Genomic DNA, 20565 nt, shown 5'->3' on the forward strand with positions numbered 1-20565 from the left:
TTGTCATTTCTCTAAAATGGGTAAAGTTCATGGTTCTCTTGCACAAGCCGGCAAGGTTCGCTCTAACACTCCAAAGGTCCCAAAGATGGACAAGCCTAAGGAAGTTCGTGGCCGTGCTCGCCTTCGCAAAATCTACAACCAACGCTTCCTTGCAGTCAATCCAGATGCCAAGCGCAAGACCGGTCCAAACTCTCAATCTCAATAATCTAACATGATTTATTTTTGAATAAAACTGATGTTTTTTTTACTGCTTTTGACAGTTTTTTGTCCCCCCGATCTACTCATTATATAATTTGAAAAGGGGAAACTCATTTTTAGACCAATACTTCTTTTCTATATATTTGAAAAATAATTATTTGATTTTGCTGTATAATTGACATATTTTAGTAGAAAAATTATAGAATAACAAAAATGAAAATGCTTCGTCGATTTGGAATGCAATAAAATTGTTTCGTCCCGCTCTAAATTTTAAATTTACAAAAAAAATTCACCTCAATTTTCCAAAAAAATTGAAAATTGAAAAAATACGCTATCATTTTATAGAAAATTGCTTAGGCTTTTTCTAAAATGAAAAAAAATTTGTAGGGATTCACCAAGGAGGACTTCATTCTAGGTGTCCAAAGCAATTGCTATCAGTCAAAAAACCCTCGAAAATTGTAATTATTGATATCGATTTTCGTCAATCACTTAAAATCGATTGTTTGCAGACGATATTATCACATATTATTAAATTCTAATATATTTGAACATACTGTAAATCGTTTTTGAAACTTATCAACATTTCGCGCAATTTAACAATACTCCAACTCTCATACACAGTTACCATTACTACAGTCTCATTTTAAGAAGGAGTGATTAATAAAATCTAAGATCCAACGATTTATTTACCCAATTCGAAAAATATTTTTAATTATAAATCCTTAATTGTGCATGTTTTATATACATAAGTAGAAAGAAAAACAAATAAAGTGTTTCTTCAAAAAAATACCTGAAAGCACCCTAATCAATAAACAATTTACTTTTTTAGCATCGAATTTTGCTCGTCTTGAGTCATGCTTTCGTTTGATTTTCATAATTCGATAAAACATATGCGCTATAAAGTAAAATATGGATATTTTAGAAGATCATATTATATCTCGAAATCAGACGAAAGCCATTCTATGAGTCCATACACACTATTACTATACTTTATATGTCAAGCATAATGGGAACAATTTTGGTCGATACCTTTGTTGTCGACGAAGTTCCCCCTTTATTTTCATCGAGATTCTAGGTAATAACTTATCTACATCAACAAACAATGAATAGTAAGAATCAATCCCACTAATATTATTCTTTATTCATGATTTAAATTTGCAATTTTCTTGATATTGCAGTTTGTATTAGATGTCACCCTTTTATTAGTTCTCTATATAGACATGTAAGCTGTTTTAGGAAAATAGTTGAATTTGGCGCCATTTCATGAAATTCAAATTCATCGACCATTTATTCATAAACATAAAAGCACATACGAAAATGACATTAATCATGAAATTTATGACCTTTAGTTTTCATTCGAAAATTCAAAGATGACAGGATTCATCGATTTTAATTGATTATTTCTATCACCATGAATAACTAGATGATCGGTATGCTATTAACTCAATCTTCAAAAAAGTTTACATTTCATCAATTTTTTTTTATAAAATATTTTTTTTGTAAAGGAAATTTTTTATTATGGGTGACCACAATGAGGAAGAGATGTTTCCATCACTCGATGATGATGGCCTTCTTGACATCCAGGAGGTTGATCCATTAATCATGAATCCAATGCTTCTTTCATCCAAAAAATTCGATAACGATAAACCTCCGGACTTAATTAAACTCGCTGGAGACTCTGAAGAGCTCCGCGACATTGCTATCAAAATGAAGAAGTTATTTGAGACGGAAGGATTCGTTAAATACAGTCGTGAAAACCGAGCAGATTTGGAATTCGTTATAAGAACATTTGCCTACCAGGTTTCGAAATTAGCACAACAATCTATCGCTCCAATCGCAAGTGTAGCATCAGCGCCTGCAAATAAAGGAAAAGATGCAAACCAAAAAGAAAAAGCTCAGATTTCTCAAGAAGACTTCCAGAAACTCACACGCGAACTCTTAAAAGTCCAGCAAGAAGCTGCTGACCTTGATGCTCGCTATAAAATATCAGAACGTACAAAAGAAGCTCTTCGTAACGAATTGAAGCAAACACGCGAAGAAAACAATGCGATGGCACAAAAGGTTGCCGAGCTTAATCATTCTCTCTCAAAGGAAAGAGCTTCTTACGATAATATTATCCAAAATCTTAAGAAAGATTTAAGTACAGCACAAGATGCCGAACGCGAAGCTAAGGACAAGCAATCAATGGCCGAGTTTAATGTTACCCGTCTCGAGCGTCAAATTGATGACTTAAACCAAGAACTCGCAAATGAAAAATCGAATAACGTCGTTACTCGCGCCAAGATCGATGCACGTAGCATCAAAGTTGCTAATTATAAGGAGCAGCTTCAGGCTCAATCATCAGAATTGCATCATCTCGAAGCAGAAAATGAAGATTTGAAGATGCAAAATGGCGAATTAATGAATAAGATCGAAAGCATGTCCAATGAATTGGAAGAACTCAAACCAGAAAATCTTGCGGCTCAAAAGTCAGAAAATGAACGTGTAGCTAAGGCATTAGCTCAAATTACTTCACTTTGCCAGAGCCAAGCAGATGAAATCAACCAATTATACAAATTCAGAACAAAGACATTAGATCTCGTTCACAAACAAAACGAATACATCGGAACTCTTACAAATGAACTAACAGAAACACAAATAGCTCTCGAGCAAAGCAACGATGCCAGCCAAACATACGAAACACCTGTTAAATCACGCGATATTACACTAGAAGAGCAGCCATCTTACAAGACTCAGACAATTATCGAAAGAGATACATTAGAGCCAATAAGAGAACTCCTCCGCGACCAATACGGTGATCTTGATAATGCTGGTGTACAACAAGTTGTCGAAGACCTCCTTAATTCTAAGGAAAAACAAAAAGAAACAAATTATACTCCAGAATTACTTAATATCATCGAAAACCAGCTCAGATTCATCAACAACCTTGCTCGCAGTGGCAAGATGCAGCTCTTCTTACTCTCATCTCCAAAGGCGAACGAGACATTAATTGAATCTCAATCTTTCCGCCAAGATGTAGCCGTTGAAGTTGCCAGATGCAGACAATTCCTATCAGAGCACGATCTCATGCCAGAATCAGACCTTCCTCCTCCAGACATGGCTGAAAAAGATTTCGAGAAAATTTCAAATTCCGAAAACAAGCGTAAGGACTTCGATGTTGCCTCTTTCAGTGCATTGTCCAGCGAGTTAATACGCAGATTAAGCGAATCCCTTATCGATCAGAACAACGAACTCGTTACAAGGATCAAATCTGCATCCGAAATCATCAATTTCGAAGGAACTCCACTTGAGTCCCTCGACTCGATCATTAACCAACTTAAGTCGACCAGAGTATTCACGAAGAACTGCAAAGATGTCCTTGAAGAAGAATTTGATTACAATAATCTTGATGATTCCTTCTCAAAGATCTTCCCATTCGTCAAACAGATGTCAGGTATCAGAACATCCCTTGAAAACGACCTCAGAACTGTCATCAACTTCGATGGACCAATCGAGGAAGTTCCCCTCCGATCATCTCAATTGATCCAACAGATTCAGAACGAATTCGATTCATTGGAAGTTTCCACTGTCAATGACATGAAGAACCAGTTGCAAGCTGTCCACGAACAGCTCGAGAACGAGAAGGAAACAAGTACAAATGTCATTAACAACTTGGAAATGAATTTGCAACAGAAACAAAACGAATTAAAAGAAGCCGAAGAAAGATTCGCAAACATACAGAAAGAACTCAAAGAAAATCAGGACACATTAGCAGACACTAAACAGAACTTGCAGAGTACAGAAAACAAACTTACTTTGTTACAAGGAACTTACGATGATTTAGAAAACGAAATGAAACGCGTAAGAGAAGAAAACGAATCATTGCAAAAGGAAACACAAGACAGACAACAGAAATACGACCAAAGAGTATCACAACTTATAAACCAGGAGAAGGAACAACACGATCAAGATGTAAAATCTTTGACAGAAAAATTCAATGAAAAAATTGACAAAGTTCAGAAACAACTTGACACAAAAAGTGCCAAATTGGCCGAAGCCAAGAGTACCTTAAAGCAGTTAATTAATGAATATGATGTAGCATTTAGGAAACAGAAAGAGACAACAGCAGCTTTGAGAACACAAAACCAAGCTTTGATGCAAAGAATTAATGAAGGATCAATTGGTTCTAAATCCAAAGGAAAGACAACAACGAAAGAAGAAGCACTTACAAGTGAAGTCAAAGGATTACAAGCGGAAAGACAGATATTACTTGGAAGAATCGACCAGCTCTCTGCACGTGTTGATCAAGCACAAAAAGCAAGAGATTCTTATTGGCAAAGTCAGCTTGAAATTAAAGAAAACGAAATCAGCCAAACCAAGAAAGATCTCGAGGAAGTTGCAAAGGAAGCACATCAGAATTATTTGGCCAAACTGTCTGCTGTTTTGGAACAGTTTGCTCCTGCTGATTTCGATGGAAATGACCAACAAATTTTGGATTTGATACAATCTTTGGCTGATAAATTAGAAAACGCTGAAAGCCAGATTATTGCTTTGAAGAGGAAAGTTAATTCCCCGAAGAAAGAAGAGAATCCAAGTGAACAAGTTTCTAAAGCTGTTGCTGCTATTAAATCTGTTGACGAATGGGAGAAATGGTGCAAGAGTTTGATCCAAAATGTTGCTCACGAAATTCCTCCAACAGATGCAAATAAGATGAGAAAGAAAGTCTCTGATTTATGCATAGCTGGATCTGCTAATAAATCAGCAGAAATAATATCAAGCTTGAGATTACAGAAGGAGATATTCGTGAAAGGTGCAGCAAATGCAAAACCAACTGTTTTCTATGGTTGCAAAGGTTTATTCTTGGCAACATGGTTCGCTGTCAAGATGTCAAGGAATTCTGGCCAGACATCTACAATAGCAGCTCCTAATTCAAGAAGCTTCGTGTCTTTCGTTTAATTCTTATTTATTTTATATTATATTTTAGTTAATTTTTCTTATTTGAATTTTTTTTTATTTTAAAAGATTTAATAAATTAATTAAATGTTTTTATATGACTAGATGTATTGTTCGATGCGCAGTTGAAGATAATAACTACTATGTATACAATAATTTGTATTGATATTGGATAATTATCTTGATTTTCATAGGAATCTTAGCAACCAAAGCGAGTGGCTCTGAATGTGTATGTAAATAAAGTAGTGTAATGAATGAAAAAGCAGATTTAATAATAATATCTCATTTTATTTAAGATGAAAGCACAAATGAATGCCATGCAAACATTTTACATGCAACAACATACTGTATACTTGAAGATATATGGCAAATTTTTAGTTATAATTTGGAAAATATCTTGAAAAATAAAAGTTAACCAAAAGTCATTTTCTAATTGCTATTTGTAGTACCAATCATATCCAATCTAACGGGCTCATGTTAAGAATACCAATAGAATATTTCACAAATTTCCGAAAAATATTTAGAGTTTGGATATTTCGGTTTAATTTTCCTTTATTGAAGATCGATCATAAATATTTTATCATCGGAAAAATAAAATTCTGAGACCATTGAGAGTGTCATATTCAATTAAATTCAGAACATTTTAATCCCAAAAACTGGAACCCATTTTCTCATTGAAATATAGATTTGGTATCTAATTATTAATTCAAATTCCAAATATAAGCGCACAAAATTTTCGCGACTTTGCCGCCAAAATTTTGACAGTTTGCCTCAATTAAATTGAGGGGAGATAGTTACATCACTTTCTCTTAATGCAGATTTTCGTTAAGACACTCACAGGCAAGCACATCACACTCGAGGTCGAGCCAACAGACAGAATTGAAGATGTCAAGGCCAAGATCCAGGACAAGGAAGGTATCCCACCAGACCAGCAGCGTTTGATCTTCGCCGGTAAGCAGCTCGAAGATGGCAACACACTTCAGGACTACTCCATCCAAAAGGACTCTACACTCCACCTCGTTCTTCGTCTTCGTGGTGGTATGCAGATTTTCGTCAAGACCCTTACAGGCAAGCACATCACACTCGAGGTCGAGCCAACAGACCGTATCGAGGACGTCAAGGCCAAGATCCAGGACAAGGAAGGTATCCCACCAGATCAGCAGCGTTTGATCTTCGCCGGTAAGCAGCTCGAAGATGGCAACACACTTCAGGACTACTCCATCCAAAAGGACTCTACACTCCACCTCGTTCTTCGTCTTCGTGGTGGTATGCAGATTTTCGTCAAGACCCTTACAGGCAAGCACATCACACTCGAGGTCGAGCCAACAGACAGAATTGAAGATGTCAAGGCCAAGATCCAGGACAAGGAAGGTATCCCACCAGACCAGCAGCGTTTGATCTTCGCCGGTAAGCAGCTCGAAGATGGCAACACACTTCAGGACTACTCCATCCAAAAGGACTCTACACTCCACCTCGTTCTTCGTCTTCGTGGTGGTATGCAGATTTTCGTCAAGACCCTTACAGGCAAGCACATCACACTCGAGGTCGAGCCAACAGACCGTATCGAGGACGTCAAGGCCAAGATCCAGGACAAGGAAGGTATCCCACCAGATCAGCAGCGTTTGATCTTCGCCGGTAAGCAGCTCGAAGATGGCAACACACTTCAGGACTACTCCATCCAAAAGGACTCTACACTCCACCTCGTTCTCCGCCTTCGTGGTGGCTTCTAAATTCTGCAACGAATTTACGAATAACTAAACTTTAGCTAATATTGCTATTTAATATCTTTTTCCAATAACTTTAATTATTAGACTATGAAATCTTTGTTATAAGGTGTTAGGCTGCGCTGGAGCAGATTCGAAAATTTTAGGGTTTTCTCCATCGATTTGTAAAGGTCTCCACTTTTGGAAGGGCTATCCTTAAGAACATACTTATAAATATTCTTTCTTTTTTGTATCTTCATGTAGAAACATCAGAGCAATATGAGATACAAAATACCAATTCATTTATATTCAGAATTAAAAACGATTTAAGCTAGAGGACAAGAATAGCGTGCCTTCAATCCATTCTGAAATCTATTTGTTTTACAATATTATAGACTGAAATAAATCATTCACAAACTTGCAGCATGATAGCTATGCATGTGTTGAACATAAAAATGTGGTAATGAATAAATATGAGCAATATATGGTTTCATTTTTTTTATCGAAGTAGAGGGGATCCTAAAATTTCCATGCTTATTATATCCTGAGTATATACACTAGCGCGATAAAACAAAAATATCGTATCCATAAAATTATTTTTCTGACGTTATAGCAAAAGTGGATAAAATATTAGTTTAATAAATACGCTAAACTATTGGAATTTAATATCAAATTAAATTTAAAAAGCGTAGAACGATAGCGTTTGTTTTTCGATTCAAAAATTCTGAATTAACTTCGATAAACTCATAATTGTTAAATTATAATACAGATAAAACAAAGCTAAGATATGTTGTTTCATAAAATTATAACTTCAGAATTATATAAAATCCTAGGAAATAGCAAAAAGCTCCTCTACAATGCTCGATGGTTATTCAAATGTAAAACCTATATGCGAGCATGCTAATACTAAGGTTTTTATTGCAACAAATAATCTTGATCAGCAATTAGAGATTATAACTCAGATATCTAACCTTAATTTAAGTGAAATAGATATCAAATCATTCAAAGCAAACTTCAACATTTTAAGTAAACTCAGTCATCCAGCTATATCTATACCATATAAATTTAAAATATTACAAAACTCATTATCCACGATATTCTTGTTTGCCAAAACGAATACGACTAAAACAATGGACGATTATTTAGTTAACGTAACGCAAAATGAATACAATCCAGAAATGTCTATATTATTTTCAGCAGGAGTTATATCTGCAATTACGTATCTTCATTCCAACAACATAGTATGCAATGACATTACATTTGACTCGATTTTAATCGATGAAAATTTATTTCCGATTTTTTCATCAATTGGAACATATTTTTTGCTTCCTTCACTGGGTCCACCATCAGATTTACACGATTCAGTTTTCGTTGCGCCAGAGTTACAAACGATTTACGCTCCCAATTTTATGACCGATATGTTTTCTTTATCAATGGTCATTTGCAGATTTTTTTCACAAGGCTATAAATTCAAACCAAGTCACAAATCAGGATCAATTGGATTTAAGCTTCTAAACGGATTTCGACCAATTTTTGATGTAAGAGCTCCTTTATTTATTCAATCCATTATGGAATCATGCTGGACGCAAGAGCCGCAAAGGAGACCATCTGCAAATCAAGTGCAGCGATTATTTCTTTCAGGCTGTCAATTTTATTCTTCAATTCAAAATTCCGAAATTATTACTAATTATTTTGATGTTTTAAAGGAATTCTTAAATGTTTCAAGGATAGATACAATAATACCTGTTATTGATTGTCAACTCCTCGATAATTATGGAAAAAATAGAGCAATTCATTTTATTAAGCTACAAGATTATATCCTTTCAGTTACTAAGAAGAATTATGATGATACATTAAAAAGCATATCAGAATTCCTCAAATTACATCATAATAGAAAACATATAATTAGTATAATTTGGATTGCTGCAAATGTCAGATATAAGAAGCTGAATCTATTAGCCAAACTTTTAAAAGACATTATGGAGCTAAACTCCAAGTTCGACAAGCTTCCTGAAGAAATTTTTGAAAAATCTTTTCTAGAAATTGCAAAATACAATCCATTACCAGCAATGAAGAGTAGAATAGCTTTTATTAGAGAACTGTACTGGATTGATTTAATCCAGAAACAAAGAATTATTGAAGAAATCAAAAATTTATTTAATAACGAAGATTCACAGGTGAATTCATTATTACCCTTTTGCTGGTTCGCTGATATTGTTCATTCAGATGATATTGCATTATATAATCAAGTTATTAGCTTTATCGAATCTCATTTACACGATGATTTCTTTCCAAAAGTGTATTTGAACTTTTATAAGAACATAGAGTTCTACAGTAAGGATAATTGGTCATTCTACAACGATATCCTTAAGCTAGGAAATACAGATGATGAATTATTAAATGCAATTAAAAAAGATGACACTGTTAGCTTTGGAAAGTTTGCAAAATCATTTCAGAAACCATTGAAAGTACAAATTCCTATAAATGTATTTGAAAGATGTCCTCTTATCAAAGATGATATTTTTATTCAACTTTATTCAATGGTTTACGGATCGATGAAGATTTATCATCAGTTCTCTATTAATAAATGCCAGGTTGGAGCAGATAAAGAATATCGAAAATCAGCTCAATATGCTGCTGCCATTGGTTGTGAGCCGATTTACTCATCAGTGATCTTAACTAAAGTTAAGATGGACGAATCTGTCCATACTGCTGCCGAATTCCATCAGAATGACTTATTTGAATTTATTATTTACGGAAATAACGAGTTTATGAGGATAAACAAAGATGGGAGATTAACTCTTACAGTTGCAGCAGGAGCAAATAATATATATGTCCTACTTAAATGCATTAATTTAGGTCAATCAGTAAATTCAACTGAAGTTTTCGGGAGAACAGCTTTACATGCTGCTGCATTCAATGGTGCTGTTGAATCTCTATCAATCCTTCTCTCTATGTCAGAAATCGATGTTAACAGAAAGGATAATTTCGGAGAAACTCCTTTTTATTTAGCTTGTGAGAGAGGAAATTTCTTCTCTGTTAAGCAATTTTTGAGTGATAAGAGAGTTGATGTAAATGCTGCAAATGAAGATGGGAAAACACCGTTAATGGCAGCTGCAGAGTCAGGAAACTTAGAATTGATCAAATTACTTTTGAAAACTAAAGCGATAGATCAAAATCTTCAAATGGAAAATGGACAAACTGCATTCCATTGTGCCGCTTCCTATGATTTGAAGGCTTTTGAATTTATGGTAAGAAATGGAAATTATGATAACTCAATTGTTGATAGAAAGGGAAGGACTGCCATAGATATTGCTATCAAGAATGGATTTGATAGCTCGGTTATTGAATCCTATTGTCGTATATAAATTATATTTTGTTTGTATGTATGTAATAAATATAATTATGTGTGCGTATTTATTTTCCAACTCGTTTTTATAATGAAGTAGTTTTATAAGTTTCAAATAACTAACATAGAATCCATTAAATTCAATTTTTAGAATCAATTGAATGTTTCCTTCATTATTGTATATCATATTTTAAACTTATTTTTCAATTGGACAGAAATAAGGTAGTTACTTAGGTTTATTTGAAATTAGTAAAAGTTTAATGTTGATGATCAAAATCATTCCAAAATTGAAATTATGATAAAATTCTCAATTGTAATTTTGTCCTTCTGTCTATAAAATTATTGGACAATATCAAAAAGCTTAAAATAAATAATAAATACAGAAATGCTTACATTTTTGTTGTAAAAAGCTTTTTTTGAACTTCCGATATACATTTTCTACTCATACAAAGCATTTCAGTGTTATTTCTGCCGACTTTAAAAATTCCTCCATCAACATTTTTTTCTCAAAAATTTTTCTATAAAAATTTTTGAAATAGTATTGACGGCAAAAAAAAATTTAAAATAAACATTTAAATTTTTATCTGCAGTCAATACTATGCTAAAATGATATTCAGCTTTTTTGCGGTTTGAAATTTTGGGGAGGCTCCCTTCGGTCGCCTCCCCAAAATTTCAAACCGCAAAAGTGAATAACATTTTACAAAAATCATGTCAAGTTCAAAACAATCAAAAAATGAAACTTGGTGCGACTTTAATGATAATAAGCTAAATGAAGTATTTGAATATCCTAATCAAGCATCAAAAATTATTTGGAGTGTCAATTCCAATAATATTTTACAAGTATCATCACAATTGATAGGGTTTATTAAGTCTAACAAAATACCTATCCAAATGTCACTTCACTTGATTGATGTTATCTCACAAATTCGTGTTAAAGATATTAAATTATTTTCGGAACTTTACGAAAAGATATTAAACGAATTCTCATGCCTAACTAAGCCGAAAAATGAAAAATTGGTTACGCTTCTACATTATAAAGGTTTCAAATTTGAAAATTTCGAACCTGAAATGAAAGAAGAAATAATTCTGAATTTGTATTCAACAGAATCTCCTTTATACTATATTGCATGGGATAAAGTTGATGATCTTAAGAATAAATTCCCAAATCTTGATATTAATGAGGAGATTAATTATATCACTCCACTTGATTGTGCAATTAAATATGGATCAGAATTGTGTTTCAATTATTTGAAAAATTTAGGAGCTGAATACACTGATTACTCCGAAGAATGTGCTATTCAAGGCGGAAATAAAAACATTTTTATGCAAATGATAGAAGAAGGTAAACCATTTGATGACATGATTAATGCAGCATTGGATTATCGACAATATGAAATTGCTGAGTACCTTAAATCAAATTTAGGACAATTTCCTAATTCAATAGCTGAATGTATGTATTTCGGAAATTATGATGTTGCATCTTATTTACTTTCTAATGGAAAAGATATCAACAATATTTATATTCACTTTCTTTTCATATTTATCATTGTTTTATTACATTATCTTTCTTTTCATATTTATCATTGTTTTATTACATTATCTTTCTTTTCATATTTATCATTGTTTTATGACATTATCTTTCTTTTCATATTTATTATTGTTTTATGACATTATCTTTCTTTTCATATTTATCATTGTTTTATGACATTATCTTTCTTTTCATATTTATTATTGTTTTATTACATTATCTTTCTTTTCATATTTATCATTGTTTTATTACATTATCTTTCTTTTCATATTTATCATTGTTTTATGATATTATCTTTCTTTTCATTTTTATCATTGTTTTATCAAATTCTTTCGATGTTAATGAATGCCCCCTTAGCATTGCAATTAAAGCGAATTCAACAGAAATTGTCAAATTCTTAGTTGAGCAAGGTGCAGATGTGAACATGACACTTATTCTCTTTCTTTTCATATTTATCATTGTTTTATAACATTATCTTTCTTTTCATATTTATCATTGTTTTATGACATTATCTTTCTTTTCATATTTATCATTGTTTTATTACATTATCTTTCTTTTCATTTTTATCATTGTTTTATCAAATTCTTTCGATGTTAATGAATGCCCCCTTAGCATTGCAATTAAAGCGAATTCAACAGAAATTGTCAAATTCTTAGTTGAGCAAGGTGCAGATGTGAACATGAAACTTATTCTCTTTCTTTTCATATTTATCATTGTTTTATAACATTATCTTTCTTTCATATTTATCATTGTTTTATTACATTATCTTTCTTTTCATTTTTATCATTGTTTTATCAAATTCTTTCGATGTTAATGAATGCCCCCTTAGCATTGCAATTAAAGCGAATTCAACAGAAATTGTCAAATTCTTAGTTGAGCAAGGTGCAGATGTGAACATGAAACTTATTCTCTTTCTTTTCATATTTATCATTGTTTTTAACATTATCTTTCTTTTCATTTTTATCATTGTTTTATCAAATTCTTTCGATGTTAATGAATGCCCCCTTAGCATTGCAATTAAAGCGAATTCAACAGAAATTGTCAAATTCTTAGTTGAGCAAGGTGCAGATGTGAACATGACACTTATTCTCTTTCTTTTCATATTTATCATTGTTTTATAACATTATCTTTCTTTTCATATTTATCATTGTTTTATTACATTATCTTTCTTTTCATATTTATCATTGTTTTATGACATTATCTTTCTTTTCATATTTATTATTGTTTTATGACATTATCTTTCTTTTCATATTTATCATTGTTTTATGACATTATCTTTCTTTTCATATTTATCATTGTTTTATGACATTATCTTTCTTTTCATATTTATCATTGTTTTATGACATTATCTTTCTTTTCATATTTATCATTGTTTTATTACATTATCTTTCTTTTCATATTTATCATTGTTTTATGACATTATCTTTCTTTTCATATTTATTATTGTTTTATTACATTATCTTTCTTTTCATATTTATCATTGTTTTATCACATTATCTTTCTTTTCATATTTATCATTGTTTTATAACATTATCTTTCTTTTCATTTTTATCATTGTTTTATCAAATTCTTTCGATGTTAATGAATGCCCCCTTAGCATTGCAATTAAAGCGAATTCAACAGAAATTGTCAAATTCTTAGTTGAGCAAGGTGCAGATGTGAACATGAAACTTATTCTCTTTCTTTTCATATTTATCATTGTTTTATAACATTATCTTTCTTTTCATATTTATCATTGTTTTATTACATTATCTTTCTTTTCATATTTATCATTGTTTTATTACATTATCTTTCTTTTCATATTTATCATTGTTTTATTACATTATCTTTCTTTTCATATTTATTATTGTTTTATGACATTATCTTTCTTTTCATATTTATCATTGTTTTATTACATTATCTTTCTTTTCATATTTATCATTGTTTTATGACATTATCTTTCTTTTCATATTTATTATTGTTTTATAACATTATCTTTCTTTTCATATTTATCATTGTTTTATGACATTTTCTTTCTTTTCATATTTATCATTGTTTTATGACATTATCTTTCTTTTCATATTTATTATTGTTTTATGACATTATCTTTCTTTTCATATTTATCATTGTTTTATGACATTATCTTTCTTTTCATATTTATTATTGTTTTATTACATTATCTTTCTTTTCATATTTATTATTGTTTTATTACATTATCTTTCTTTTCATATTTATTATTGTTTTATAACATTATCTTTCTTTTCATATTTATTATTGTTTTATGACATTATCTTTCTTTTCATATTTATCATTGTTTTATTACATTATCTTTCTTTTCATATTTATCATTGTTTTATGACATTATCTTTCTTTTCATATTTATCATTGTTTTATTACATTATCTTTCTTTTCATATTTATCATTGTTTTATGACATTATCTTTCTTTTCATATTTATCATTGTTTTATGACATTATCTTTCTTTTCATATTTATCATTGTTTTATTACATTATCTTTTCTTTCATATTATTATTGTTTTATTACATTATCTTTCTTTTCATATTTATCATTGTTTTATTACATTATCTTTCTTTTCATATTTATCATTGTTTTATGATATTATCTTTCTTTTCATATTTATCATTGTTTTATCAAATTCTTTCGATGTTAATGAATGCCCCCTTAGCATTGCAATTAAAGCGAATTCAACAGAAATTGTCAAATTCTTAGTTGAGCAAGGTGCAGATGTGAACATGACACTTATTCTCTTTCTTTTCATATTTATCATTGTTTTATAACATTATCTTTCTTTTCATATTTATCATTGTTTTATTACATTATCTTTCTTTTCATATTTATCATTGTTTTATTACATTATCTTTCTTTTCATTTTTATCATTGTTTTATCAAATTCTTTCGATGTTAATGAATGCCCCCTTAGCATTGCAATTAAAGCGAATTCAACAGAAATTGTCAAATTCTTAGTTGAGCAAGGTGCAGATGTGAACATGAAACTTATTCTCTTTCTTTTCATATTTATCATTGTTTTATAACATTATCTTTCTTTTCATATTTATCATTGTTTTATTACATTATCTTTCTTTTCATTTTTATCATTGTTTTATCAAATTCTTTCGATGTTAATGAATGCCCCCTTAGCATTGCAATTAAAGCGAATTCAACAGAAATTGTCAAATTCTTAGTTGAGCAAGGTGCAGATGTGAACATGAAACTTATTCTCTTTCTTTTCATATTTATCATTGTTTTATAACATTATCTTTCTTTTCATTTTTATCATTGTTTTATCAAATTCTTTCGATGTTAATGAATGCCCCCTTAGCATTGCAATTAAAGCGAATTCAACAGAAATTGTCAAATTCTTAGTTGAGCAAGGTGCAGATGTGAACATGACACTTATTCTCTTTCTTTTCATATTTATCATTGTTTTATAACATTATCTTTCTTTTCATATTTATCATTGTTTTATTACATTATCTTTCTTTTCATATTTATCATTGTTTTATGACATTATCTTTCTTTTCATATTTATTATTGTTTTATGACATTATCTTTCTTTTCATATTTATCATTGTTTTATGACATTATCTTTCTTTTCATATTTATCATTGTTTTATGACATTATCTTTCTTTTCATATTTATCATTGTTTTATGACATTATCTTTCTTTTCATATTTATCATTGTTTTATTACATTATCTTTCTTTTCATATTTATCATTGTTTTATGACATTATCTTTCTTTTCATATTTATTATTGTTTTATTACATTATCTTTCTTTTCATATTTATCATTGTTTTATCACATTATCTTTCTTTTCATATTTATCATTGTTTTATAACATTATCTTTCTTTTCATTTTTATCATTGTTTTATCAAATTCTTTCGATGTTAATGAATGCCCCCTTAGCATTGCAATTAAAGCGAATTCAACAGAAATTGTCAAATTCTTAGTTGAGCAAGGTGCAGATGTGAACATGAAACTTATTCTCTTTCTTTTCATATTTATCATTGTTTATAACATTATCTTTCTTTTCATATTTATCATTGTTTTATTACATTATCTTTCTTTTCATATTTATCATTGTTTTATTACATTATCTTTCTTTTCATATTTATCATTGTTTTATTACATTATCTTTCTTTTCATATTTATCATTGTTTTATGACATTATCTTTCTTTTCATATTTATCATTGTTTTATTACATTATCTTTCTTTTCATTTTTATCATTGTTTTATCAAATTCTTTCGATGTTAATGAATGCCCCCTTAGCATTGCAATTAAAGCGAATTCAACAGAAATTGTCAAATTCTTAGTTGAGCAAGGTGCAGATGTGAACATGAAACTTATTCTCTTTCTTTTCATTTTTATCATTGTTTTATGACATTATCTTTCTTTTCATATTTATCATTGTTTTATAACATTATCTTTCTTTTCATATTTATTATTGTTTTATTACATTATCTTTCTTTTCATATTTATTATTGTTTTATTACATTATCTTTCTTTTCATATTTATTATTGTTTTATTACATTATCTTTCTTTTCATATTTATCATTGTTTTATGACATTATCTTTCTTTTCATATTTATTATTGTTTTATGACATTATCTTTCTTTTCATATTTATCATTGTTTTATGACATTATCTTTCTTTTCATATTTATCATTGTTTTATGACATTTTCTTTCTTTTCATTTTTATCATTGTTTTATCAAATTCTTTCGATGTTAATGAATGCCCTCTTAGCATTGCAATCAAAGCGAATTCAACAGAAATCGTCAAATTCTTAGTTGACCATGGTGCTAAGAATATCTTATAATTCTTTGTCTAGTCGTCAACTATGACTAATGCCCCATGATGATTTATATAACTAAAAGAATTTTATAACAAAAAGAATAAATCTTTAAAAAACCATCTTTTAATTAGGATTTGAATTTGAAACAACATAAACTTGAAAAATGAAATGTGAAACGAAATTAATTAGGATACGTTTCATCTAATGTTATATTCTGTTATAAACTTCTTCATTTTTATGAAATCAATAGAACAAATTGTACCTAATTAAAAATAATAATGAAAAAATTAGTCTTATATTAAATTCTTAAGTAGTATGTCTATTAGTTAGTATAATTATCTAAGATTTTAGTGAGGATATAAAATTTTCTAAAAAAAAAATAACACGTTAATTCAATATGAATTCTTCTAAAGGGTCAGGGATAACCCGGCCCCTTGGAAAGGCTAAGCTATCTGACAATAACATTCCCTTAGCAAGAATTCAGCCAAACCAGATTCAATTTGATCCAAATTCAGTTAATCGATCGATCAAAAACGTGTTTACACACCAAAATGCAGTAATTGATAAACTTATTGCAGAAAGAGACGAGCTACTGTACAGAACTCAGATTTTAGAAGAAAGAATTACAAGTTCTTTGCAAATGATTTCAGTCCAAAAAACTCGCATTTCAAACTTATCAGATTTAGTTTCAAGGCTATCCTCTGTTGAGCCTGTTGGAGACAGTAACTATATGCCTACATATATTCCTTCAATTCAACAGCAAGATCGATTAATTGTTGATCAATTGTTAAAAATTAATCAGTCGCAATATCCAGTTTATTTAGCTCAGAATCCATTTCCACTCAAATACTTAGTTTCTACATCAGATAACGGTGCAGAACGTTTGAAAAACATTCTTCATTCAATTCCATCGAAATTAGCAGTTGAATATGCAAGTGCAACATTTGCACAACTATTTAGAACATCTTCTATTACAGAATTAGTTCAAACTCTTCGAAAATCAATTCATAACAGACAATTTCTTCATTCTATCGAAAACTTTGCCTGCACATTATTCAATGCAGGTTCATGTCGTCTTTTCACCCTACAACCCCAGCAAAATCAGATGGTTTCTTATATTGATAATGATCGTTTTACTTTACAAGTTCCTTTAGGCCGTGGTATTGTCGGTTGCTGCGCCAAAGCTGGCAAAGTTGTTGTTCTACAGTCCACAAAAGACTCTTCTTCATACGATCCCGAAATTGATGATTATTTCAACATTGGCGACAACGCTGCAATGTTAATTCCCATTTTCGACTCATCTTCCAACTTTGTTATTTCCGTTCTTTTAGTTCACACTCCCAAAGTTGGTGCCTTCTTTTCACCAGAAGATCTCGAAATTGGATTGATTTTAAGTACCCAGATTTCGCCTTTCCTTACCAGCTACGTTGAGCACATGGAGAAGAACGATGACAGAGTTGTCCGCCAAGAGATTGCTCACGGTGTAAACATACTTTTAGGCAAAAATACTCTGGAAGAATTATTGCCAACAATTTTATCAGTTGTTCAACACGCAGTTAGCACAAATGATGCAGAGTTGTATATGTACGATAGCGAGCAGAAGATGCTGTACGTGTTTGAACACCAAGTCGGAGCAGACGGAACTCAGTTCTTCGCAAGAAAATACTTTAAATCTACTTCAGGAGTTCCAATGCACGTTATTCAGACTTTACAAGTTCTCAATTTCTCAAGATTGAATCCAGAGAAGTGCGAGTACTTCTCGAAAGAGTTCGATCTCCCAGCGCTTGGCCAATCCCTCATTGCCGTCCCTGTTTTCGGCATTGACAAGAAGCCGATTGCTGTATTGACAGCTTACGGAAAACGCGGTGCAAACATGTTTTCAAGTGTTGATGTTTCGAGTTTGCAACAAATTGCTGTTCAAATCGGTGTCAACATCACAAACATTTTAGCTGCACAAGCCGTACAATCAGCCAAAACTAAATCCAACAATGTTGCAGGCAATTTCGAGAAGCCAATGCGTGCAATTATTTCAGCGATGTCTTCAAAGAATCCACAACAGAAGAAATATCAAATCTGCGAAACAGTCGCTAAAGAAATTGCTCATGCTGTTAATTGTGATTTAGTTGCAATTTGGGATATTGATTCAAACAACAAAATCAAGCAACAGTTCATCCTTAAATCTACAAATCCTTATGCACAAACTGTGAACGTTCCTCCTTTAGTTCAACAGGCAATTTCGAAGAAGGAAACACTGGAATACTCTGTTGCAAGCGAACTTCGAAACATGTTGGGAACATTTGATGAAGAAACGAACTACAAATCTTATTCGAATATAACATTTCCATGTGTTTCAAGCGAAGTTGATGATTGCAAATGGGTTATTATGTGTGAGAATTCTTTGAATGCACAAGGAAGATTCAGTGAACAAGACAAACAATTGATATCTGATTTCAGTTTGTTCTTAGTTCATTTCGGAGATCTCACAAACGCTTTGAATTCTCTCGACAAAGCTTCAAGAATTTCTCAAATCCACAAATCACTGTTTGAGAAATTGATTCCTACATCGCCTGATATAACTGATAGACTTCTTAACGAGCTTGCAACACAACTAAACGCTAATGATTTCGCTTTGTACCATATAGATAATGTCTCCGAACAATTATCTCTTATTTCGGCTGCGGAAGGATCATTGGCAAGTAAAAACGCTCAGTTAAGTCAAGGGTTGGTCGGACAAGTAGCAACAAATGGACAAACTGTGAACACGACGGAACTTTCCAAGCACGATGTCTACAATGCTGCTGTTGATTCACTTGGAAAGAATCCTGAGAACGCCTTGATTATTAAGATTTCTGATGATTTGGTTCTTGAATTAACAGGAGAAAACGCTTTCACGCAAATCGACGAACAAGCTGCCATGGAAAGCAAATACATAATTGCTCAATCAGTCGACATCACGAAGAACCTCGGAGAAGCGAAATCAAGTGCTGTTGGAGGTGGAGTTTCGACGGAAGAAAGAGCAAGTTTCATGAGTAGAGCGTCGGCACCGACAAGGTCAGATATCGAAGAGTATTCTGATAGATTATTTAACATTTTGTCGTATAACGATGATGACAGGATGATCATGATCTTGAAGTTGTTTGTGTCTCAAGGCGTCATCAGAAAATTGCAAGTTCCGTTCCAAAAACTCACTCAATTCATTTGTTCTTTGAGAAGTTGCTACAATGTAACTCCTTACCACAACTGGACACACGCGTGCGATGTCATGCAATTCGTGTTCAGCTGTATAATAAGAGGCCATTTGCGCCAGTATTTGAACGATTTGGAGATTTTCGCACTTTTGTTGGCAGCAATTTGTCATGATGTTGATCACCATGGCTTAAACAACGCTTTCCATAAGAAGGCAAGGACACCACTCGGTATATTATACGAGGACAAGCCTGTCATGGAAATGCACCACTGCGCAACAGCAATTCGTCTTTTGGCAATGCCAGAACATGACATTTTGGAAGGAATAGAATCATATGCTGACAAATGTCACTTTTATGAATTTTTCATCAAAATTATTTTGGCGACAGACATGGAGAAACACATGCAGTACATCAAGGATTTCGAAGAAGTCACGAAAGAGTTCGACAAGAGAAACGAAAAGCACAGACTTTTGTTGGCACAAATCGTCATCAAAGCTGGAGATTTGTCAAATACAACAAGAGCTTTCGACACAGCCGCAGCAATGGCAACAAACTTAATGGAAGAGTTCTTCAAACAAGGAGATCTTGAATCTAAACTTGGTGTTGAAATCACTCCAATGTGCGATAGATCCAAAGCAACTCATATTTCTTGTTCTCAGGTTGGATTTTATGGTTTCTGCGCAAGTCCATTGTTGACTGCATTAGGAAAGTTTATTACTTCTCTCGCTGATAATACTGAACAGTTGGAGAAGAATAAGAGAGTCTGGGAACAACAGAAGATTCAATGGGAACAATCCCAGCAACAGAAATAACTTTTTTTTTTATTTTTATCTTTATATATATTTTTTGTTTTATGATTTATTTTCATT

General features: G+C 31.5%; 5 protein-coding genes across 5 annotated transcripts; all 5 read left to right on the plus strand.

Annotated features, from left to right (window-relative positions):
* Positions 1-13: 13 nt before the first annotated feature.
* TVAGG3_0276710 (structural constituent of ribosome) lies at positions 14-1609 on the plus strand (the record flags this gene model as incomplete). The annotated part of the gene is made up of 1 exon (XM_001311348.1): positions 17-205. The coding sequence occupies one exon, from the start codon at positions 17-19 to the stop codon at positions 203-205; it is 189 nt and encodes a 62-aa protein (XP_001311349.1).
* A 102-nt stretch (positions 1610-1711) lies between these two features.
* TVAGG3_0276720 (uncharacterized protein) lies at positions 1712-5213 on the plus strand (the record flags this gene model as incomplete). Its single annotated transcript, XM_001311349.2, has 1 exon — positions 1717-5133. The coding sequence occupies one exon, from the start codon at positions 1717-1719 to the stop codon at positions 5131-5133; it is 3417 nt and encodes a 1138-aa protein (XP_001311350.1).
* A 729-nt stretch (positions 5214-5942) lies between these two features.
* TVAGG3_0276730 (ubiquitin 13 family) lies at positions 5943-6907 on the plus strand (the record flags this gene model as incomplete). Its single annotated transcript, XM_001311350.2, has 2 exons — positions 5943-6479; positions 6708-6860. The coding sequence occupies 2 exons, from the start codon at positions 5943-5945 to the stop codon at positions 6858-6860; spliced, it is 690 nt and encodes a 229-aa protein (XP_001311351.1).
* Positions 6908-7666: 759 nt separating this feature from the next.
* Positions 7667-10241, plus strand: TVAGG3_0276740 (protein ubiquitination; the record flags this gene model as incomplete). The annotated part of the gene is made up of 1 exon (XM_001311351.1): positions 7691-10201. The coding sequence occupies one exon, from the start codon at positions 7691-7693 to the stop codon at positions 10199-10201; it is 2511 nt and encodes an 836-aa protein (XP_001311352.1).
* A 6653-nt stretch (positions 10242-16894) lies between these two features.
* TVAGG3_0276750 (3',5'-cyclic-nucleotide phosphodiesterase protein) lies at positions 16895-20508 on the plus strand (the record flags this gene model as incomplete). The annotated part of the gene is made up of 1 exon (XM_001311352.2): positions 17149-20508. One exon carries the CDS (start codon positions 17149-17151, stop codon positions 20506-20508), a length of 3360 nt encoding a protein of 1119 aa, XP_001311353.1.
* Positions 20509-20565: the final 57 nt, after the last annotated feature.

This window comes from Trichomonas vaginalis, chromosome V (genome assembly GCF_026262505.1).
Source record: "Trichomonas vaginalis G3 chromosome V, whole genome shotgun sequence".
NCBI classification, from domain to species: domain Eukaryota; phylum Parabasalia; order Trichomonadida; family Trichomonadidae; genus Trichomonas; species Trichomonas vaginalis.